This window comes from Typopeltis vanoorti, chromosome 24 (assembly GCF_054136105.1).
Source record: "Typopeltis vanoorti isolate ZY-2024b chromosome 24, IOZ_Tvanoo_1.0, whole genome shotgun sequence".
NCBI classification, from domain to species: domain Eukaryota; kingdom Metazoa; phylum Arthropoda; class Arachnida; order Uropygi; family Thelyphonidae; genus Typopeltis; species Typopeltis vanoorti.
The window spans coordinates 11,782,444-11,808,229 of record NC_143572.1 but is presented as its reverse complement, the minus strand read 5'-3'; the positions used below and the strand labels follow the sequence as shown (position 1 = coordinate 11,808,229).

General features: G+C 35.4%; 1 protein-coding gene across 1 annotated transcript in view; it reads left to right on the top strand.

Moving 5' to 3' along the window:
* Positions 1-25,786, top strand: part of LOC150092928 (cholesterol transporter ABCA5-like) — a 640,434-nt gene that overhangs the window by 500,993 nt on the left and 113,655 nt on the right. Inside the window, exon 21 of the mRNA XM_090414108.1 lies at positions 22,305-22,477. Within this exon, the coding sequence (XP_090270234.1) occupies positions 22,305-22,477 (173 nt within the window). The remainder of the gene's footprint in view (positions 1-22,304; positions 22,478-25,786) is intronic.

The following is a 25,786-nucleotide window of genomic DNA, read 5'->3' as shown; positions in this document are numbered from 1 at the left end:
AATGTCAGATCTAACATTAGATCTAAGATGTCAGATCTAAGATTGACATCTTAGATCTCTTTTCCTTCACCATCTACTCTGGGTATTTCTCTTGGAATAACAAAATCTACAAGCAGATAGAGGGAACCGCCATGGGTTCCCCCCTTTCACCCCACCTTGCCAATTTCTATATGGAAGATTTCGAAAAACGAGCCATAGACTCAGCCCCACTCAAACCTTCTATCTGGCTAAGATATGTAGATGATGTGTTCTCTATTTGGCCTCATGGCACAGACACGTTAGACTCCTTCCTCGGTCATCTCAATAGCCTACATCCAAGAATCCAGTTTACTATGGAAAAGGAAAAGAACAATTGTTTACCCTTCCTAGACACCTTAGTCACGCGCCTGCCTAATGATGCACTTGCCTTCACTGTATACAGAAAACCCACACACACAGGCAGATACATTCACAAACTCTCCCACCACCACCCCTCACAACAATATGGCATCATTAAAACCCTTACCAAGAGAGCCTACAATCTTTGTTCCAGTGGAACTGCCCTCACTACTGAGCTTAACCACATACACAGCACTTTCCTCTCCAATGGCTACAGCAAACACAGCATCAAAAAAATAATCAATTCCTCCCCCATTCCCCGTCCCTCTCGTCAACAAGATTTTAAAAATGCCATCACCATACCCTACATCCGTGGCACTTCGGAAAAAATAGCCAAGATACTAAAAAAGTATAACCTACACACAGCATATAAGCCCTACCGCAAACTGGCTACCCTTATCCATTCTACGAAAGATCAGCTCCCTCCTCTCTCTCTGCCTGGAGTTTACAAAGTACCCTGTTCCTGTAAGCTTGCGTACTTTGGACAGACAGGCAGATCAGCATCCATCCGCCTGGAGGAACATAAGTCGTACATCGTTAAACACAACTATGGCCATTCAGGCTTGGCTGACCATGTTTTGGACACCACCCACAGAGTATCATGGGAGAAAACCACCATGCTCCACCACAGCAAATTCAAGAAAGAGAGACTTTTCTTAGAAGCAGCAGCAGCTCTCAGAAACCAACCAAATCTTAAAAAATACAGTTGCATTAAGCTTCCGAAGATTTGGGAAACAGTCATCACCAGAGGTCCCACCTTACATTCCAGGCCGCCTACTACTGCCCTTAGAGGGCGCTCCACCCAGATCGGACTTTAGTGTCACCCATGTGGTTGGGCTTAGTATTGTAAGTTTTTGTGTGCATGTTACATTAATTGTCTTTGTAATCCCTGTAGATGTCCTAGTGACTAGGACGAAATATAGGAAGTATTAAATTCTATTTTAATTCTTTTTGAGTGTTGTAAAAAATCCATTAAACCTCCAACATAATGAAATGCATAATCAAATTAGTCAAGCAAATAAGAAAAGGGTGATCATTATGGGTGATTTTAATTATGGTAATATAGACTGGAATGATGAGATGGCAACTGGAAGTAAAGAAAATCAGTTTCTTCAGTTTTTGAGGGATAACTACCTCAGACAGTATGTAATAGAGGGCAAGCCAGGATTGAGGGTCTTGGATTTGGTCATCTCATCAGAGGCTGTAATTATAAACGAGGTGTCAAATCATCCACCAATTGGTGAGAGTGACCATGTGATTACCTGGGTGGTTGCCAGCAGTGTGAGGACCTCTGTGAGAAAAGGGTATATGTGGAACTACAAGGGGGGGGGGGATTATGAAGAGCTCAGGAGACTACTTGTGGGTGTAGCATGGAATGGGGAGTTAGCTGGAAAAGGGATCAATGCAGCTTGGGGGATTTTCCAAAACTATCTAGTAGGTAGGTGTGAGATGGATAAATAAAGAGATTAAGCATGCGATACAGAGAAAGAAGGCATTGTGAAGGCAGCATAAGAGAAGTGGAATATAACCAATTCCATGAGATCTACAAAGACCAAGCAAGGAGGGTGATTTGGTTGGTGAGGGTAGCTAAAGAGAGGTATGAACAGCAGTTAGCTAATGAAGCCAAAAAGAATCCTAAGGAGTTCTTTCAATATGTAGTCAGCAAAAGAAAGAATGATTATGGAAGGATGACAATGATTGGAGAAAATGGTATAAGGACAGCTGTTGCAGAATGTGTGGTGGAGATACTTAATGAGCAGTTCATAAAGATCTTTCAATCTTGTGAATGTGACTTCATGGAGGAATTGAGAGCAATTGATGATGGGGAGGAGAGACTGACTGTAAGTGAGCAAGAGGTGTATGGGGAGGGAGTTGAGTAAACTAGATGTTAATAAAGCTGTGAGACTTGATAATATATCGGCATGTATTCTGAAGGAATGTGCCAGGGAGTTGACACTTGTCTTGACATATTTTTTTAATATGAGTCTTGCACTCGGTCAAGTACCTAAGGAGTGGAAGGAGGGCAAGATTGTGCCACTTCATAAAGGAGGTGATCAAACTCAAGCATCAAACTATAGGCCTATCTGTGTGTCAGGTGTTGTGGTTAAGTTGTTGGAGAAGCTTGTGAGAACTAGGATCCAGAGTTGGGTTGACAACAATGCTGTTATCTTTGATGGACAGCATGGATTTGCTAAAGGGAGGTCATGTTTTTGTAATCTACTTACTTATTACAATAAAGAGACTGCTTCCTTGGACGGAGGAGAAGGATACACAGCAATATACTTAGATTTCGCAAAGGCTTTCAATAGAGTACCTCATGATAAATTCATAGTCAAACTAGAGCAGATGGGGTTGGATATTAGATTAATGCATTGGATTGGAGACTGGCTATCTGATAAGTATCAACAAGTTGTGTATGGGGGAGCGATATCCAGGAAAAGGAAAGTCGCTAGTGGAGTGCCTTAGGGGTCTGTTTTGAGACCATTACTGTTTAACTTGTATATTAACGATATAGGTGAAGATTTGGATGGAGATATTCAGTTGTTTGCAGATGATGCAAAGTTGGGACGAACCATGAAGGGTAGTGAAGGTGTTGTGACCTTACAAGAAGACTTGAATAAATTGAGAGATTTGGCACAGAAATGGAGATGTGAGTTCGATGTTGCAAAATGTAAGGTTTTAAAATTTGGAAAACAAAGATGGGATGCAGAATTTATGCTTGGTGAGGATATATTGTTGCAGATGGAAGAAATAAGAAATATCACCCCCATCTGGGGGTGATAGTGGATTAGGATCTGAAATTTAGGGGACACATAGCCAAAATTGTGAAGACAACACTAAGGTTTCTGGGAATGATGCGGAGGACATTGACGTGTAGAAGTAGGGAGATTCTTGTTCCATTATATAAGGCTTTGATTAGGCCACACATGGACTATTGTGCCCAAATTTGGTCACCTGGTTTTCAGAAGGATGAAGAGATGTTGGAAAGGGTCCAAAGGGCGATTGACTAAGGTAGTTTCTAACCTCTGGAATGTCAAGTATCGGGAAAGATTGAAAAGATGTAATTTGCAGAGTCTAGTGGAGAGAAGGAAGAGGGGAGATATGATAGAGACCTACAAGTTGATAAGGGGCTGTTATAGAATCAATGCTGGAGAAGTTCTACAGAGAATAGTGGGAGATCAGGGGAGAACCAAAGGTCATCCCTGGAAACTGTATAAAGAGGGTGTGAGTAGGGGAGTGAGAGACAGATTTTTTTCATGCAGAGTTGTGAATGATTGGAATGCCCTGCTTGAGAGTGTGGCATCTGCAAGGAGTTTGTATGTGTTCAAGGCATGGTATGATGAGCTGTTTGTGTGATAAAAGGACCTCCCAGATGAGTCTTTGACTCCATGAGGTCTTGGGGTAATAATAATATTAATTTATAACTTTCCTCATTCACTGAAAAAACCTTCAGTGAGTGAGGAAAATTACTAACCTTTATTAAATTGACTTATTTGTAGAACAGCCATGTTACTTTATTATTTGTAATATTTTATGTTTCTTTTTAATTAAAATATGTCATAATTCCTTTCTTATAGTTTTTCTGAAAATTTTTATGGAGGGTTCTGGAAAAGAAATATTTTAGATGCTATACTATTTCTGGAATTTTTTTCATCTAGCTCCTCTTAATTTCAAATCAATATAACATAATATTCTTATTTTGCTAAGAAGTTCTCCTGTGTTTAAACTGGCCTTTGACCTGTGATTTAATGACTAAAACAATTATGACATAGATAATATATTTGGAAACATATACCTTAGTGTGGACCTGGAGTTCTTCATGTTTCAATCTTCATAAACTTGAAATTTATAAACTTGGAACATAACTAAGACAATACTATTATCAATAAATTGTTTAAAAGCATAAGGAACTGATATGTGGGCAGTGATTAAAACACCAGAAAAGGGTAAATAAGGTGGTTAAGTAATTAAACCTCAACAAAGTTTAATGAATAAAAATGATGTTGCATAATTATGGTGTATGAGAATTTTAATGTGGTGTCATCTTCAGAAGTGCAAAGAGCACTCTACTGAGGGAAAGAACAAGAGATGATAGATGAAAAAGTGAAACAGGTGGCAGAGACTGCATAAATGGCTACATCCAATTGCTATTCATTTTCTCATTGGCAGAAATTTGGGGATAATTTTAATATGATGGAGCTTTCAATTCTCTGAAATTACCTAGGGGCAATGGAGGTTTATAGAACTGCTGTCACTTCTTATGGCTATAGTTTCTGAAATCTGTAACATGGTTTCATTATTTTGGAAGTCAAGGATAGTGGCTTTTTTTCTTCTTTTTTTTTTCAATTTGGGGAATGTGGTCTGTCCAAATGTGTGGATTGTGATTTCAGTTTTTCTGATATTAGGTTTTTTATTTTTATTCTTTTTATTACTATTGCTTTTTTGAAAATGTTCTTGTAGGTGTAACCATAGATATCTGATTGTCCAGCCTGTCATTTTGACAAGGGAATTTGTATACCACATTATGATATTCCAATATTTCTCTGTAAGTGTGAATTTTGGTGAGTTTCAGAAAGGTAGCCAGTTTGCAAGTAATGAAAACTAATTTGTAGTCCATATGTTTAAAAATCTATTTTGAAGCTTTATATATATTTTGAATGTATGGTAATTTTACTATTTTATGTGATGGAAAATTTTCTTTGATAGTTGGAGTGATTAGGTATATTTTTATGTAGAGTTCTTGGTCTCAAAAAATTTGAGACCAAGAACTCAACACTGCTTTATGTAGTAATTTCATATTTAGTATTGCATTATTATACATTACTGTATAAGGCTGTAAATATGACTGCATTGCTCTGTACTGAATAAATAAAAATTGCTGTATATTTCAATGAAAAAATTCAAGAATTACCTTTGTTTTTGACTTTTTTTTATTTGCAGAAGCTAAATCAATTTCTTGAGTCAACTTTAAAGACATGATGAGAAAAACAAAATTTTGTTTGCTATTATAACAAAAAAAGTATTTTAAAAAATGAGGGACAGGAATTTCCTGGTAGACCAGAATGCAGCAGCAGCATACAACATTTTGATTGCTGTAATTTACAATGCACACTAATACTAGGGTGGGTATTCTCTCCCACACACACAAAAGATTGTAAATTTATAGGACATTAGTACTGTGGGCAGGCTAAGGAGGATATTATTTTATTTTATATTTTTTTCATTTTTAATGTTATCCAGAACACTGCTCTAAAGACTAAACATAACTTTTTCAAACCATTTCAAGTCTCAAAGTAAGGGTGATGAAATTCATCTTCCACCCTAGACTTTAAAAAAAAAGAAAAAAAAAACATTTCTGTATCACTAATTGTCACTGTGTTCCTGTGTTCTTCAACATCCAAGTAATCCTTTGAACTATTTTGCCAACTTCTACAAATTAGAAGAAAACAACATGTATGCAGTATTCATCCTAAAGTGCATAACTTTACACTTTGCCACATTAAATTGGTAACTATTATTCTTTGTCCACCATGCCAGTCTATTTAAATCATTCATTAGGATCTCTGCTTTTATTAGCTATTGCCCTCTCATAAAATCATTTCTTATATCATCAATATACAAAATAAACAGTAGTGGCCCTAGTTCAAAGCTCTGAGACAGCTTACTAGTCACTCTTGTTCTCCTGAATTCTGTTGTGGTCAAGGTATTGGAGAAATTGGTTAGGAATAGAATACCGAATTAGGTTGATGGACATAGCATTCTTTATGATGGTCAGCATGGATTTGTAAAGGATAGGTCCTGTTTTAGCAATTTAGTTGCATTCTGTTCTTGGGCCCCTGCTGTTTAACTTTTTTGTAAATGATATATCCTTCCCAACTTTGCTGATGATGGGAAGACTTATAAGTAGCACTGCTGTTAATTCCCTTCAAGAAGATTTGAATAGACTTTTTACTTGGACAAAGGAAGGGGGTTGTAGTTTTAATATCAATAAGTGCAAGGTGTTGCATTTTGGAGTGCAGAAATATAAGGCTGTGTCCTATATCAGTGGTGCTGTACTGCAGGAAATGGATGATATTTGAAATTTGGGAGCGATGGTTGACAGTAGACTGAAGTTTAGAGGACATATTGCTAGTATTGCAAAGGCTGCACATTGTAGTGCTGCTATGATAAGAGTACTCTTAGCATATAGGGATAAAGAAGTGGTTGTGCTACTGTATTATAAAGCACTGGTCAGACCACACTTAGACTATTGTGCTCAAAAACTGGTCACCCGGTTTTCAGTGTGATGTGGAGATATTGGAGAGGGTCCAGAAGCAAGTGACTAAGATAATATCAGGACTTTTGACTATGGAGAGAGAGGTTTTTGGCTATGGAGAGAGAGAGAGAGGTTGAAAAAATATGGATTGCAGAGTTTGCTAGATAGGAGGAAAATAGGTGATATGATAGAGACATTTAAGTTAGTGAGAGGATTTTATCGAATTAAACCACAGGTCATTCCCTGAAACTTATGTAAGAGTGTGGTGAAGAAGGGTGTGAGGAGTAGATTTTTTACATGAAGAATTGTCAGTTAATGGAATGCATTACCAGAATGTGTTATTAATGTAAGGAGTGTTAAGAACTCCATGGAGAGTGTAATAATAATAATATAGTATTCTCTGCCTCTTTCTGTTTGATCAGCCACCTCTGTTTGTGTCTCCAACTTTATATCCATTCCCACTTGCTCCAGTTTATGTAATAGCTTTATGTGTGGCATTTTAATGGGCCACTAATGAGCAGGGATGTGTAATATACAGTCTTTCCCTGTCAAGTGAACCTCCTTCCTGTGTTATGGCCTGTTTTCACAAAAGCAACTCTGGTGAAACCAGTGAGTATTCCTGCTACAAAGGGATACCTTCCTAGTTGGAGGAAATGTCAACTAGACAATAGGTGTTAGATGTTCTTCATCACCGGTGAAATACCACTGCCCAGCTTATTGGAGATCGGAAGTGGCAAATGCCCTCTTTGGTCTCTGGAGCAGGGATTCCGGTTTCTGTCATCCCTTTTCTCTGTGCAGTGGGAGTGATACGTAACAGGCTGGCCGCTAGTTAGTGCACGGGCCTGAACCCGTCAGTAATGAGTCAGGAGGCTTTCCCAATCAACAGGTGTATAATCCTGCTACTATATACTCTGCCAGGTCATGCCTGGAGAAGGTCTGAGTAGTGGTATGTGAGGAGACTATATGGATGTCATGTCTAAGAGTCTATTTTCTCTCACTCCACTTCCCCACTGAATCATTCTGCCTAATTACACTTAAACTTACTAAGACTCTCACAAACAATAACAGTGACGCTGCAACAAAAGTGAATCTCCCTCATAAACTAATCCTATCAAAAAAGTCACAACATATAAATGCCAGAATCTCTTCACTAAAAACTCACTTACACATCCACTTTACTAACATCTACACCATTCTTCTTCTTAAGTAGCTTATCCAATTTGGAGGTTAGCAATCAGACACTCTGGTGTACCAGAGTGTCCAATCCTCTGTCATTCTTTTGATCTCGTAATAGCTTCTGTTACCCATCCATTTCCTTACATCATCAACCTCAGAAGTTCTTGGCTTCCCTTAATTTTCCCTCCAGTATGTCCAGAGACATTTTCCCTGCTGATCCTAATATGTGTCCTGCCAACTTTCACTTTCTCTTTGTAAGGTCTTCCATGAGTGCTCTTTTGGTTCCTATTAACTTCAATACCTCTTCATTAGTTTTTTCCTCATTCCAAGAAATCTTCAGTACTCTCCTATAGCACCATATCTCAAAGTCCTGCAATTTATTGATTATGAATTTTATATGTCAACATTTCACATCCATAATTCAACATGGACCATGCATAGGATTTTATTATTCTTATTTTAATCTGTTTATTTATTCCAGAAGTCATTAGTAATTTATTATTGCAGAATGCTTCTTTTGCCTTAGCTAATCTTGATTTTATTTCCATAATTGTTGTTCTATCTTCTGTAATCATTACTCCTAAATAATTATAAGCCTTTACATTTTGAACAAATCCTGTTGACACTCTTAAATTTGTGTTTTGTTGCTGTTTTTTGCTTATTACCATATACTGTACTTGGTTTTATCTGTATTTAATACTAAGCCATAATTCTGACTGTTTTTGATTAGTATTTCAACCATATTTTGTAACTCTATGTTTGATTTTGCTATGAACACCAGATCATCAGCAAATCCAATATTGATAATTCTAATGCCATTTATTTTTATTCCTGTTTCAATTTCTTCGTATTCTTTTAATATCATTTCACTGTATATATATATATTGAAAAGTATAAGGAATATCTATTGTTTCATTATTAATGTTGTTTATAGTCTTCTGATTCCAGTATTATTCTATTATTATTCTGAGGTCTTTTGTATCAATTTGAATGTCTTTTAATATTTCTATTAACTTTTCATGGTTACTGTGTCAAATGCTTTTTAAAAGTCTATAAAGCAGAGATATATATTATTATTTATTTCTATTGATCTTTCATTAATAGTTTGTAATTCATAAATGGAATTAATTGTACTTTTTCCTGGCATGAATCCTTTTTGTCATTCACTTATATGGCATTTAATTGCATTTGCCAGCCTGGTTGGCCGAGTGGTCAACATATCCACTCTCCAGCTGCGGGTTTGAATTCCGTCATGGGCATGGACAGGCCCATTTCTACATTTTGCGGGGCCCTGTGCGAAATTGAAAAGTGGGGACCCTGAAAGTTAGTAACATTTATGGAAATTTTAAATAGAAGAATATCTTCTTAATTAATTAATTAAATCAAATATGAAAAATATTTATGCACATAAATAAACAAGTATGCTCTTTAGCATCAATTTAAGTAAAGGGAAAAAATTAGTTAAAAAATAAATGTGTTTGTATGTACATGATATATTATTTTATTATGTAAGTACACATTATCATATAAATACGCCAGAACAATGATTTATTTAATAATATAAATAATAATATAAAAATATGAAAAAAATATCCATTTTTACTATAAAGAATGAAATACAGTATATGTATAACAACTTATAAGATTTAAAAGAAATCTTAATATATAATCTTAATATATTAAATTTTATTTAACCCAATGCGCTTATCAATAAAATCATTTATAACGCTATCAAAATTCAAATTTTTTGCAATTTCATGCTCTGTAGATATTATTGCCAGGGACGACAAATGTTCTTGAGACATAGAAGATCGCAAATAGGTTTTTATTAATTTTAATTTGGAAAATGACCTTTCTGCTGATGCGACCATAACTGGACTGGTCAATAATATTTTAAATGTCGTAGTAATATTTGGATAAATATCCGACAAATTATTTACAATTATGAATTTTAAAATATTAATGGGTGCATCTTCTGAACAATATTTCTAAATATAATTAATTCATTGTAAAATTCAGATTCATCAATATCTGTATTTAATTTTATTCAGCTATTTGCAGCAAAATTCTAATTCATTTTCTGTCATTTTTCTTATTAATTTCATATCATAAAGAAATCCAAATGATTTTTCGTGAATTTCATACAATTCAAATCTTTGTTTGACAGATTGTAGAGCAGTATCTAAAATTACAAAAAAAAGAAATTTATCCTAAAATTATCTTTGTTATCACCTATGTGTGATTTATCAGGTGTTTCATAATCAAAAAATAATTTTCTTCGATGTACTCGGCTTTCTTTAAATTTAATTTCTATTTCTAATAGATTTGACAGTTCTTTAGCAATCTCAAAACAGCTATCAAATCCTGATATTCTCTGCTCTTCAAAGTACTCCACTAACTCTTTAATATGCTTAGTTGCTATCCATCCATTGGAATTTTTGCATTTTGTAATACTTTACTTGCTAAATTAACTTTTGACAAAAGCTCATACCAAATTACAAGGCTTAGTATAAACTCAAATGAATCTATTTGTTAATATATATTGAAACCACTTCTACTTTGACAGTATTATTTGATGCAGTTTTAAATAATTATTTTAGTGCATTTAAAAATTCTGGAATTTGCAAACGTAGTTCTAACTGATTCTATTCTACATTCCCATCTTGTATCACATAACAGTTTTGGAGTTAATTAACAAATTTCTTTAATATGTTCCAACGTGAAGTTGAGGCAACAAATATTGTATATACTGTTTGTATAACATTAAAAAAATTTATTGCTATAATTGATGATTTTGCAACATCCCCTAAAATCAAATTTAAATTATGACAGGCGCAAGGAGTATAAAATGCCTTTTCGTTTTCATTTAAAATGTAAGCACGGACTCCCTTATACACTCCTTTCATATTTGCTCCGTTATCATACCCTTGCCCTCTACAATCTGACAATTTAATATTTAATTTATTCAAAAGTGATTTTATATTTTCATATATACCTTTACCAGTAGTGTCATTAGTTGCGAAAAACATCAAAAAAGTGTTCACGAATTTCAGTATCTGTTTCAAATATATGCAAAAATCTAAAAATTACTGAAATTTGCTCCTGATGACTAACATCAGGAGTACAATCGAGAATTATTGAATAGTACTTTGCCTGTCGTATTATTTTGTTGAATTTTGGTTCCCATATCAACAATTAATTCATTTTGCACAATGGGTGATAGAGACAAATTTTGTTTCTTACCTATAATTTTTTTTTCCGAATTAAATGATCTTTTAAAAGTGGATCAAATTCTGCAATAAATTCTATGATTCCAAAAAAATTACCATTATGGGCTGTGTACAAAGTATCAAAATTACCTCTAAAAGCTAAATTATGTTTGGATAAATAAAGAATTGCTGCTACTATTCGTCTTAAAACATTTCTTAACCGTTCTGCTTCAAATTTTATGACATTTTGATTTGCCTGATCAATTGTATTATGATTTTTTTAAATTATATTCCATTTGTGCCCATGAATACGTGCATTTCATGTATACTGAATTTCGTTCATGCGACTTTAATCTTTCACTTACATGTCGCCAGTCAGAAAAGCCATTATTAGATAAAAAATTATCATCAGAAGAAAATAATTTGCAACAAAAACAAAAAATAGAGTTGGAAGAGTTTGAATATACAAGCCATCTTCTGTTTTGCTTCTCTCCGTTTGCAATTGTCCTAACATAGTGAGCTGTGGAAAAACACCTCTTGTTGTCATCTTTTGGAAAATCATTTTCAGTCAGGTAGACGGTGGACCACATTGTACAATTTGTGTTAGTGTTGCGTTGTTCAAAATTTTGGGCAATGTTGCTGGATCATCAATAGTAAATAGTTCACCTTCCTCTGGTGTCTCAGTTTTAGGATCTTCAATACTCATTGTTTTACCAAACGCGTCATGTTCTCCACTTCCTTTGAGTATTTCAGAACTCTCATTATTAATTAATGTTGAAGCCAAAGAACTGTTTGTAGTTATTTCAGAACTCCTGTTATCAACTGATATATCTGAGCAAATATATGAGTTCAACTTCATAAATTTAAACAGTGAATTTCTTTGACGTTCCTCAGCCACTTCTTTTTTCTTGTTTTCGCTTTTGTTTTTCATGCCCACTTGGGTATTTTCTTCCATAATAATCTTTCTCACGACTAGTCATACTCTAGAATTAAATACGATAGATTTGATTATAAAATAAGTTAATAAATTAAAACAAAATTACTTATCTGATAAATAAAATATATCTAAAATAGATAATATTAGAAAATAAATAAATCTAATATAAACTGAAAACTGCTATTGAAGAAAAATTCTGATGTCGAATAGCCTAAAAACAGTTTACAAAATATATTTTTTAAGATGTTTTGCGAGTAATGTCACATAAAAAATTACCATGACAGTAGTGTATATACTTGTTCATAAAATCATAAACTAAAATAAAAAAAACTCCTTCAAATTATTAAGAACACTTGTTTTAAAAAGCACATTTCTCTATTTAACACTATTTCGTTGTAGTTGATGGATTTGAGTGTGGAGACAGAGAGTTGTAGAGTAGGTGCCCTCCCTCGATGAGTCCTTGGACTCTCTGGAGGTGTTATGTTACATAATAATAATTTAGAAAACATCCTGTTTTTTATTATTTTCAATAGTATTTTTGAAGTATGATACTAATTGTTCGGAAATCTTTACATTCTGCTGCATTATTTTTTTTTTTTTTGGCAGGAATACAAATAGATTTTATGAAGTCTTCTGGTGTCATATGCATGACACCAGAAGACTTCATAAAATTCTTCCTTATGTATACCTCGATTTTTTGAATGAACACTGTAGGGTTGCTAGGCATTTAGTCATTATACATTTCTGCTAGGTATTCTTTCTATCTTTATATCTTGTCTTCTGAATGTATAATAACACATTCTTATTCTTATCTTTTAACTGTTGGCTTGTTGTTTTCTTTTGGTTATTAAGAAATTTTATGCAACTCTACAATTTTAATGTAGAGTTTTTTAATGCAACTCTACAATTTTATTTTCTTTATCTAATTTCTCTACTTCTAAGCAATAATTATTAATCCATCTATGTTTTTCTTCTTTACATTTATTTTTTATTTGTCTATCTAATCTTTTATATTCTTCATTTCCATTGGGATTATATTTCCAGGTTCTTCTTTTATCCATTAGTTTTAGTATCTCTTCAGTCATCTATATATTTTTAAATTTACTCTTTGTTTTTCCAATACATATTTACTGCTGTCAATATTGTTTCTTTTATCTTGATGTATTTGTTGCAGTCTTCTTTCTTTTCAATATAGTGTACTATATTATTCTGAAATACAGTCTTGGTATTATTGTTATTTAGTTTATCTGTATTCCACTTGAATGTTCTAAATCTGTTAGTTATCTTTCTTAACATATTTATTGTAATTCTCACGAGTCTGTGGTCTGATATGCAGTTGGCACTTGGCATAACTTTTGCATTTGTTATTCCATTTCTATATCTCTGAATGATCATAATAAAATCTATTTGATTAATTCAAACAATACTAGGAATATAATAAATGGAAAAAAAATAATAAAGTGGAAAAATAAAAACAATAAAAGTGAATATAAAGTGGAACATAATAATAATAATAATAAATAAAAATAATAAAGTGGAAAAAAAACTTCCAATACTAGAAATAACACACAGTTAACTGTATGTTATTGGTTGCCATTCCCGTATTCACTAGGCACACAATTAACACAAATATAATGATATTCATCATCACTTGCAGTCTTCCTGACCAGACATTTTATTCCTGAGAGAAACTCAGATTGCAGCTACCTCTCCTACCGTTCATCTCCAGTACCCAAGCTACACACTTCATGATCCTTTTCACCACAAAGGTGACATATGTGGTATAGTGCTAGAGCGTGGCTAATTTAGAATCCCCTGCTTTTGACCTTCTCTGGTTCAAGGTTTCCTTTTCCCATTTAGTAACGTTCATTTGTTGCATTTACTGGTCTCCAAACACTGATAACAATCCTTTCCACATTCCTTTCCATGAAACTTGACCACCTGCAATCCAGCTATCCAAATAGTAAGGTCATCTTCGTCAACTTCCCTACTCCAATACCACTAAACAAACCACACAAGAAGCAGAAATCTTTGCTATAAGTAATGACCTAACACAAATCATGATAACTCTCTTCACTTTCCAAATACTTTGGATCTCTTTTTGACCACTTCTCCTTCTAGATACATCTTAGAGGTCAGCTCTCCTGTCAGCAACTCAGACCACAATCTTGTAAAAGTCTTCTCTCTCACAGAACACCTTTCCTCAAGCTACTCCCAACCTTGCATCCTCTGCCACTTCAAAGGAACCAATTGGGATGACCTCTGGAATTTCTACTCCTCCTTTCCTTGGTCAAAATATTGCTTCTACTTGCTTGACCCTAACACCTAACATTCTGTGAATGTCACAGAAATTATTCTCATTAGTAGGAAGGCCTTCACTTCCCATTCAAACCATAATCCTCGTCCACTTTCCAAGCCCTGGTTCAATTAAAAATGTATAAAAGCAGTTGGAGAAAAAAATTCAGCTTGCCACATGTCGCTTGTATCAAGAACTCCAGCTTCATACTCTGCCTATACAAAGCATACAACATGTGCAAATTAATGATCAGCAGATCCAAATCAGATTTCATAGTGGCTAACAGCAGAAAATTTGCCTCCTGTCCAAATGGAACCTGTGCCTTCTGGTCCCTTGCTGAGATTTGGATACAACTTCCACTTTCCTGCACTTCCACCTCTCTCTCTCTCTCTCTCTCTCTCTCTCATCCTGATGGCACCACTTCTACTTCACCCAAAGATAAAGCTGACCTCCTGGCATCACTCTTTTCCTTGAACTCTTGCATAGATGACCAAGAGAAATCACTTCCTACCATACCGGAATCTAAGCAGATATGCCTCCTATAGTTTTTTGAGAAAAATACATCAGAAAACTATTAAACTTGGATACTAAAAAGTTTTCTGGTCCTGATAGATGGCATCTCTCTAATTGTTCTTGAACATTGTGCTCCAGAGCTAACACCCATCCTACATTGTCTCTATAATTTATTATACATATTTGGTACTTATCCCAATGCATGGAAGCAATCTCACATCCATCTTATTCCAAAAAAAGGCAGTAGAAGTCTACTTCAAACTACCGACCAATTGCCATCACCACTGTCCTTTCCAGAATAATGGAAAAAGTCATCAATTGTCAGCTCCTCCCTTATTTAGAGGCACACCAATTAATCAGCAATCACCAGTATGGATTCTGCCATTAAGATCCACAGCTGATTGCATAGTTTGCATTACCCATCACTGGACCTGTACTATGTAAAGGTTTTCAGAGAAACTTGTGCTGTTACCCATGACATTTTCAAAGCTTTCAACTGTGTGGCATTGAGGTCTACTAAAAAAGGGATACATCTTTTGGTATCCCTGCCATGCTCTGTAATTGGGTAGCTAGCTTTCTCTCTAGTCATTCTTTGCAAGTTGTGGTAGATGACCCCTCTGTCTTCAAGATTCACCACCAATGCTCGAGCACCTTGAGGCTCTGTCCTATCACCACAGCTTTGCAGATGATAGTATTCTCCACTTTTCTTCTCATTTGACTAATCATGCAATATGCTGAAACCCCTAGCTATAAGATCATCCATAGCTAGTGCCTTGAATATTGATTTACGTATTATCCTTCAATGGGATGAGAATAGCCTTGTCATGCTCAGCTACCAAAACACAGTCATGCTTTTCTCCCATAAAAAAGATCTCAGCTCACTACCCTTATCACAAAACAAGATCAGATCTCTCTCTCTCTCTCTCTGCTTGGACTAGCATTTACCTCTAGTCCCTCCTGGCACAAACACATCACATCAATAGCCTCCTCAGTGTCCAAAACACTAAGCATTCTCTATCATTTTAAGTGGTTATTTTATACCCAGCTAACTCCTGACTATATACAAATTTCAAATCTGCCCATGTTTAGAATACTGTTCACATGTTTGAGATGGTGCACCTAAAACGTCCCTTAAAATCCTTGATGCCATCCAGAAGCAAGCAATTAGGCTGATTGATGATCCTTCTCTTACAGATTCACTTCAACCTCTATCCCACAGGTACAGTGTTTCTGCACTGTGTCTATTTTACAAGTACTTCCATAGTCACCGCTCCAGTGAATTGAACAGTGACCATGGAAGTACCTCCACTTTCTGTTGCACCTGTTAATACATGAGCAGCAACTGCTGAGCATCCCTTTACTGTGCAACTGCAAACACAGTGAATCTGCTTCTATTCTTCCTCTTTTATTCTGTCTATCTCTGTCCTATGGAACAGCCATCCTCATAAAGGATTCCAAAACAACTAAAACCTGCAACTCTTCAAAAAAAAAAAAAAAGAAAGAAAGAAACTTCTATTTTAGTCCTCATCTACATCCCACGTATGGCACTGATGTGCTTATAGGTCCCTCGACCTCTCGTGTATGGGATCAGTATAAAAAAAAAAGAATCTGTTAAATGCCTTTTCAGTGTTGAGCAGAATCATGGTATATAGCCATTTCCGTTATCTAGCTTGGTCAGTTTATTATAAAATATGGCTAATTACTAAGACAGAACATACTTTTCACAGAGTTTTGGTGCTCACCATTATCATCATTATCGAATTCCTGATACACATCTTTGTTGATGGGAGGAGGAGGTATAGGCTATTATGATAGTACCACGTGAACAACTTACATCATTGATAACTTCCTATCAACAGTTTTCTTCCAAATTATTCTGTTGTATAGGAAGAGTCCAGTATATTCAGATTACATAGTTTTATCTCTTCTAGAGCACTTTGGACTGCATAAATCCAATTTAGATCTTGGTCTTCTTCTAGACCAAGACATAAGAAAAAATAAGACAAAAGAAAACATATCTTTTTCCTGCCATCCTGTCAAAAAAAAAATATTTTCCTAACATGATATGTGTAATGACTATCCCATGTTCTGAACAAAAATCCAGCATATCTCCCTCTCCCCTGCCACATTTTCACAAAATGTAATGTCTGGCATTCATTTCCTCCTCTGCTTTTTTAGATCTCCAACAAGGACCAACTTTTCCTTTTTCTTTATCAGCTATCTTCTCTAATGATTTGAAAAATGTATTGTTGTTATTATTATTATTATTACCCAAGACCCCATGGAGTCAAAGACTCATCTAGGAGGTCCTTTTATCATACACACAGCTTACCATACTGTGCTTTAAACACACTCAAATTCTCTGCAGAACCACACTCTCAGGCAAGGCATTCCAATCATTCACAACTCTGCATGAAAAAAATCTGCTTCTCACTCTCCTACTCACATCCTCTTTATACAGTTTCCAGGGATGACTCTGGTTCTCCCCTGATCTCCCACTATTTTGTGTAGACCTCTCCAGCATTGATCCTATAACAACCCCTTAATAACTTGTAGGTCTCTATCATTTCTCCCCTCTTCCTCCTGTTCACCAGACTCTGCAAGTTGCATCTGCTCAATCTTTCCTCATACTTGACATTCCAGAGGTTAGAAACTACCTTAGTCAGTCGCCTCTGGACACTTTCCAACATCCCTTCATCCTTCTGAAAACCAGGTGACTAAATCTGGGCACAATAGTTCATGTCTGGCCTAATCAAAGCCTTATAAAATAGAACAAGAATCTCCCTACTTCTACAAGTCAGTGTCCTCCACATCATTCCCAGAAGTCTTTGTGTTGTCTTCACAATTTTAGCAATGTGCTCCCTAAATTTCAGATCCTTATCCACTATCACCCTCAGATCTCTTATTTCCTCCACCTCTGACAATGTATCCTCACCAAGCATAAATTCTGCATCCCATTTTTGTTTTCCAAATTTTAAAATCTTACATTTTGCAACATTAAACTCATTTCCCCATTCCCATGCTCAATCACTCAATAATCGGTAAGCTATCAAAAAGCCTTTGCAAAATCTGCAAAGGCTCTTTGATAGATTACTGTCTGTCACCCATACCATAGTGTCTATACCCATACACAGTATGTTACTGTGTATCCTTCTCTTCTGTCCATGGAAGCAGTCACCTTATTATTATAAGTAAATAGATTTCTAAAACATGACCTCCCTTTAGTAAATCTATGCTGTCCATGAAAGATAATACCATTCTTGTCAACCCAATTCTGGATCCTAGTTCTCACAAACTTCTCCAACAACTTAATTACAACACCTGACACACAGATATGCTTATAGTTTGATGCTTGAGTTCTATCACCTCCTTTATGAAGTGGCGCAATCTTGCCCTCCTTCCACTCCTTAGGAACTTGACTGAGTGCAAGACTCATATTAAAAAAATATGTTAAGGCCGGCATCAACTCCCTGGCACATTCCTTCAGAATATGTGGTGATATAGTATCAAGTTCCACAGCCTTATTTACATCTAGTTTGCTCAACTCCCCATACACCTCTTGCTCACTTACAGTCAGTCTCTCTTTCCCATCATCAATTGCATGGAGATAAACTGGAAGAACAACGCATATAAAGTAAATAAATTAAAGATAACTTTAATGAAGTTATCTTCATTAAAGTTATCTTTAATTTATTTACTTTATATGCGTTGTCAATTCCGTAAATTAATTACCAGTTATGTCTAACCAACGTATAAGTCTTACTACTAGAAACTGGAAGAAGGAAAGCCAAGATTTTTGAGAGATGGCTGGCAATATCAAGTAGGGCAATGTGGGCAAAAAATCACTTCTTCCTTACATGAACTTTCTGTGGAACCAGAAGTACAAATAAGTCTCGTTGTCCAATTCCTCATTTTGATTTTTTGCCCATATTGCCCTACTTGATATTGCCAGCCATCCCTCTCAAACCCTGGCTTTCCTCCTTCCAGTTTATCTTCATTTCCATTGATTCCTCTTATGTTGATGATGTGCCAATCTTGAATTCTGCTGATAGTGGTTTGAATTTTGTCTAGTTTTTTCCAGTATCTGAATTTTCAGTGTTTTCCCTGGTTCTCTGCTGAAAAAAAGCAAGACCTTGTTTTTGCAATGCCTGTAGTCAGCATGAAATTCCATCATATTTGGTTAAGCCAATAAGAATACAGTTTTGTCATCTAAATCCCAAATTTCATCTCATCCTCAATCGTTCCTTATCTGAGTTGATACTTAATGGAGCATACCACAAGAAAATGAAGATTAGGCATTAGATTAGAAGCTAGTTCTCCTCAATAACTAGCTTTGATCTTTAAGTAAATCAGCTATCCATCATCATAGAGCATTTTTATCCACCCATTCCTGAATTCTGATTTTAGCCAAATTTCCTAATATTTTAACTACTGAGATACTAATTGGTCTCTCTTCCTTTTTGGATCTCTTTTATGTAATTATCTTTCAACTCCTTTAGAACCTTTCCCAGAGCTGAGACTTAAACATAAATGCCACAAGTTTAACAATCTCCCAGGACAATAATGCATGGTCACTTTCTCTGATTAAAGGTAGAGTGGCTATCTTTGTTATGGATACACCTTCTGATGCTCTTACCAGACCCATCCCTCTCAAATTCTGGATCCCCTCCATCACATGCTGTTTCAGGTAATTATTTATTAGTGACTGTATAAAAATTGATTTTCATCTCACTGTGTACCCTTTCTTACCTCCAGTCTTTGTCTTCATAGTTGAAGTTTCCCATAATGACCACTTGGCCTGCACTTGTTCTAATCTGCCAATACAAATTATTCACATCTTTCTTCCCCTCCCCTTTCTTGGCCATGCCAAGCTGACCAATGCCAAAAAATCCCCCCCCTTATTTTTGATACTTTTAGCATTTGTCTACATGCATTTCAAAATCCCATTGTGCCCACAGTTCCATTGCATGGAACTGTGGGCACATCCATCCACCATCCACCCATTCAGATATAAAACCTGAGAAACTGCTCTTGGAATGGCATTGCATGATCATTTCTGTACTCACACTCATTTGTCCCAACCATCCACCCAACACCTCTAGTTTTCCTTATTTTTCACTTCTAGCCTCTCACTGAACAATACTTTCTTTATACATTTTACTCCAAAACCATCAAAATGCAGGCCATTAGTCATGTATCATGTACAAGTCCTTTCAGCCATCAAATTCACTCCAGACATCTATAAATTTCACACCATTCCTCCTTCATGATCTTCTCTTTGACTCATTCATTCATTGTTCTGCTTATCACTTCATTCCTATCATACTGTGACAGCATGAAAGCTTGAAACTGTAAGGATTTTTTTTTAGCACAGTAATACAGAGAAAAGAAAGAAAAAACTCCAGTGTCTACCTTGTGTAAAATAAAGATCTCAAAAAACAAAAAAAGTTCCAAGAAATACAATAAAACACTTCTGTATAAAATAATTGTGTAAAATAATACAAAAAAAAAAAAAAAAAACTTATTGATTGAAGAAAAAGAGTTTAAAATGCTTCAATTTGGAAGTGAACCTCATTACAAGAATGGATTATAAATTTTTCCTTCCTGCAATAAATATCCACTGATGTTTTGTATCAACTAGCCAGACATTGTTCTCATTTTTTTTTTTCAAATATTATGTACTAATTATTATAATTACAGCTATTTTGCCTGCTTCAGTTTAGGAGTACCCCTGTTTAAATGTCATTGGCTATTTACTCATGGATTCTTAGGGCATTATGAGTGTAGATGTACTAAAAAGTATATGTAGCCTAAGGAATAGAAAATTGCACATACCTTTTTCTGGGTGTTGTGGCTTTTCCTCAGTCTGCGATGTCGAAAACTGCAGAGAGTGTGTGGGGGGGGGTAGGCAGTTTGGTAGAATAAGTTAGAAAAACCCAGGTTTTTTTCATAATATATAGAAACAAATACTTTTATATAGGGTAGGGAAAAAAGTGAAAGGGTTAATTTTTTAAAATAGGGAGGGGGAAGGGGAAAGGTGGTTGACGGGGTGCGGACCGTTTCGACTATTCGTGGTCGTCATCTGAACATATTGGGAAAGTGGACGCTATGTCAGGTCGGGTGGGTGCTTCTGCTTTAGAGGTGTTTGTGTTGTCTCGTATTGGTCGGGTGACCAATAGGAGACAACACAAACCTATTGGTCAGCCCGACCAATACGAGACAACACAAACACCTCTAAAGCAGAAGCACCCACCCGACCTGACATAGCGTCCACTTTCCCAATATGTTCAGATGACGACCACGAATAGTCGAAATGGTCCACACCCCGTCAACCACCTTTCCCCTTCCCCCTCCCTATTTTAAAAAATTAACCCTTTCACTTTTTTCCCCACCCTATATAAAAGTATTTGTTTCTATATATATATTACGAAAAAAACCCGGGTTTTTCTAACTTATTCTACCAAACTGCCTACCCCCACACACACACACACACTCTGCAGTTTTCGACATCGCAGCCTGAGGAAAAGCCACAACACCCAGAAAAAGGTATGTGCAATTTTCTATTCCTTAGGCTACATATACTTTTTAGTACATCTACACTCATAATGCTCTAAGAATCCATGAGTAAATAGCCAATGACATTTAAACAGGGGTACTCCTAAACTGAAGCAGGCAAAATAGCTGTAATTATAATAGTTTATAAAGAGGAGTAACATGGGAGTTTTCCCAGAAATAATATACATTATGTACTAATGTTATTACCATTATTTGCTTGTTGCCAAACTCAGTTATATACCTCACTCCTTTTTCTCCTGATGAAGTGTACAATAAAGATACATGAAATTACTACAGAGAGATCTGAAATTGTTCTATCTACCTTCTCTAACATGTTAAAAAAAATAACATGTTCTCTATCCAGAGAAGCCTGAGAATTCGAAAGGGTGGCAGTTCTATTGTATAAACCTGTGATCAGGCTACTTTGGATTACTGTACTCAGAGCTGGTCACTAAAATGTGAAGGGGATGAAGTAATCCTGGAGAAGGTGCAAAGGTGGGTAATAAAAAGGATATTAGGACTGTACAGTTTTGATTATGGTGATAGACTGAAATCATGAACTACAGAATTTGAAGGGGGGGGGGGTTATGATTGAGATGTTTAAGCTGTTTGAAAGATATTTATCAAACTGATACTGGAGAGATGTGAGGGGAATGAACAAGAACAAGGGCCATCCATTGAAATTGCAAAAGGAAGTAGTAAGTAAAAGAATAAGAAGTAAGTTTTTTGCATTGAGAATGGTAGGAGCATGGAATACATTTCCTGGGAGGATATGGTGAGAGTGCAAATAGTTGATGAGTTTAAGGAGTAGTACAATAAACTTTGTGTTGTTTATGGTTGACTTCCCACAATGTCTTGTGACTCCATGGAAGTCAAGAAAATTTCTATTATCTTCTTAATATTCTAATGATATATGATGCAAAAGATTTTATTCATTCATCTTGACTATTTATGATGATTTTATTTGAAATACTAAATTTGCAGGTATTCATTGGAGGCTATGATACTACTATAAACTTGGATAAAGCTCTTAATTATCTTGGATACTGTCCTCAGCATAATCCTTTCTGGAAGCAGATAACACTAGAAGAGCATTTACAATTTTATGCTGGCATTAAAGGTGTGACTAAGAATAAACTGAAGAGTGACTGTGATAGGTAAATTTATTTTCCCTTAGTTGTTTTTATATTTTTAAGATCAGTTTGCTGATTTTGTTTGTCTGAAGTATTTATTGGGAATGTTATTCCCAATAAATTATATATATAAAAATAACTAGATAAAAATAATATATACGCTCTAACTGATTAATAAAAAAAATCTAAATTCATCCTAATTTTTTAGTTTTTTTTATGATTCAAATTTAACAGAAGTTAAATAACATTTAAATTTCATGCTCTTTGAAGAATGCTTTGAATATTAATAATATTAAATTAACTGCTCTTAATATTTTGAAGGTATTCATTAAGAATACCTTCAAATTATTCAAATTAAATCTAAATTATTGAAAAAGTGCCTTCATGTGCAAAAAAGAAAAAAAGAAATTATTAGCACGTCTTATTGGAGCCTAAGGCTCACCATGAGAATACCCCTTTCAACTACTAACATCTGTCTTAAAATCATTCACAATATCATCTGGCAGTGCATTCTACTTATCTTCCGCTCTTGATGTATGAAATCTGCTCCCTACTTCCTTTTCATTACACTCATACAACCCAGGGATGGCTTTGCATTCTTCCCCTGTCACTTTTTTGCTCATGAATAAGTGGCAGCAAGAAGATGGATAAATTAGTAGTTTGTCATAAATATTTAGTAAAATTGTCTCACTAGCTAAATGTATTATTACATCACCTTACCTTTGCTCTCCAATTTATATTTGCTGAGTCCAGCAGCAAGCTAGGCTTTTCATGTCCTTGCCAAATTCCTAGCTAAATGCCTTTTATATTGTGACAATTTTGATAATTGCTAATATATACTGCCATTGGCACTCTTTGCGGCTCTCAATGCCATAGTATTTCTACGCCTTTGGCTCAATTTCTCATTGCCATAGATTAGTTCTCTCTCTGCTCATCTCTTTATCATCTCCATAGTTTCTTCATGCAAATTTGATCACCTGCTGAAACCAGGTGATCAAATCTGGACACAGTTGTCCAAGCATGAGCTTTTGTAGCTCAGTTAGTTTAGATGAGCCCTTTGATTGCAAAGACCTGGGTTCAAATCCTGTAATTTCCTCAATTCAAATCCTATGAATTGAGGAACCTTTCAATCAAATGGTGAGTTAGCTGGGCTCATATAAAGGTGGGGTTTTTTTGATCCTGGAAACTTGAATCTTTTATCCCTCAAAACAGGCAAACCAGCCAGAAGAACATATTCAATATACAGACATAGGACACTTTGGGAATAAGGATTAATCACCTTGTTCCATTGGATTTGGTTTTGAATTACTGCATGGTAAATGTGTGGATCTGTGCATGAGCATAAATCAGGAAGGAAGTCCATGTATAGTCTAATTGGTCTTGTATATAGATCTTCTTGTCTATGCTCATCAACCTCCTCATGATGACAGCTGCAGTATGCTGAGTGGTCTTTACAATTTTTGCAGTGCATCACTTCACCTTTAGGGCTATGTTAAACACTGGTCACCCCCCCCCCTCAATCCTCTCTCAAGTTATGAAGCATATCTTTAAATTTCAGGTTTTGCTGCCATATGTTATTATAGGCAAGTCACATTGGTCAAAAGCCTTCCACTTTAACAATGATATCATCCTTCTTTTTATTAGATAAATAAATGAATTTGCTCTCTCTTCACTTACCTATCTTAGTATAATTCTTTTTGGTGTTAGGGTAGTAATTGGCATATACATAGTCATAATTACTTTTCTTTTGCTTACATTTATTTTCACTTTGATTTGACCAGATGCTTGAGTTAATTCCGTTAATTTTGTTTCTTGGTCTTCTGCAAGATAACTATATCATCATTAATTTAAATTCCTCTCTTCATCTAATTTAGTTCATGAAAAATTTTCCTCTGTAACAGGTGTAAAGAGTTATGAAGATATTTGTTCTCAATTCTTACTCTGTTTATTGAAAATCTCTGTTGTTGTTCTTATTAGTACTACTTCCAAGCCTCCATGGAGTTTTCAAAAACTCATCGCAGGAGGTTAAACATTCACAGACCACAATAGCTTTCATACCATGCCTTGAACATATTCAAATGTTGGAGTACTCTCTACTCATTCTGGCAATGCATTCCACTTATTCACCATCTGCAAAGCAAAAAACTCTCTTTTTCACCTATGTTTATTTAGATAGTGATTCTAGAAAAGCTGAGGTTTTAATAAAAGTGAATACTTTGTCACTACAAAGGGCAAGCAGAGAGGTATATTCTTCTTTTGTGTAATTTAACTAAAAGTATGAATGTAATCACTGCTGCTGTAATTACATTTGAACCCTATATACTCCTGCTTATGTTAATCAAACTGATTCATTAATCTGTCACTTAATACATTTTGTAAATGTTTTGTACATCACTGATAATAAATTAATTTGGCTTGTAACTTTTGTTATTTTTTTTCCCTTTCACCTTTTTTTTTTGTAAATAATTATTAATGCATTGTTCCAACATCTGGAATTTTTTTTTTGTTTTAAGCAAAGCATGAAGAGCTTTCCAGATAATTAGCCAACTCTCTTCCCTCCAAATTCTACTCTTGCTTCTCATGTTTTCCAAGAGCTATTTCTTTCTTCATTTACCATTTTTAAGGCTACCTCACCATCTCCTTTCGTAACCTTTGGTATATCCAATTCATAGCTCTTCATCATGATGATTTTCTCTAAATTAATTCCTTTGTCACTGTAAAGGTCTTTGATTACTTTATTATCCTTTTTCCTTAGAGTGACAATTCTTTTTTTATTATTATTATTATTAAGCAAGACCTCATGGAGTCAAAGACTCATCTAGGAGGTCCTTTTATCTCACCATACCGTGTCTTAAACACATTCAAACTCCTTGAAGACACCACACTCTCAGGCAAGGCATTCCAATCACTCACAACTCTGCACGAAAAAAACCTGCCTCTCACTCCCGTACTCACACCCTCCTTATACAGTTTCCAGGGATGACCTCTGGTTCTCCCATTATCTCCCACTATTCTCTGTAGAACTTCTCCACCATTGATCCTATAACAACCCCTTACCAACTTGTAGGTCTCTATCATATCTCCCCTCTTCCTTCTCTCCACTAGACTCTGCAAATTACATCTTTTCAATCTTTCCTCATACCCGACATTCCAGAGGCCAGAAACTACCTTAGTCACTCGCCTTTGGACCCTTTCCAACATCTCTTCATCCTTCTGAAAACCAGGTGATTCACACCAAACCACTCAAATGCAGTCCATCGCTCCATACAGCTCACTTCGTCCCTCAAACTCATTCCACACATTAACAAACTGTACTCCCATCTCCTCACACAT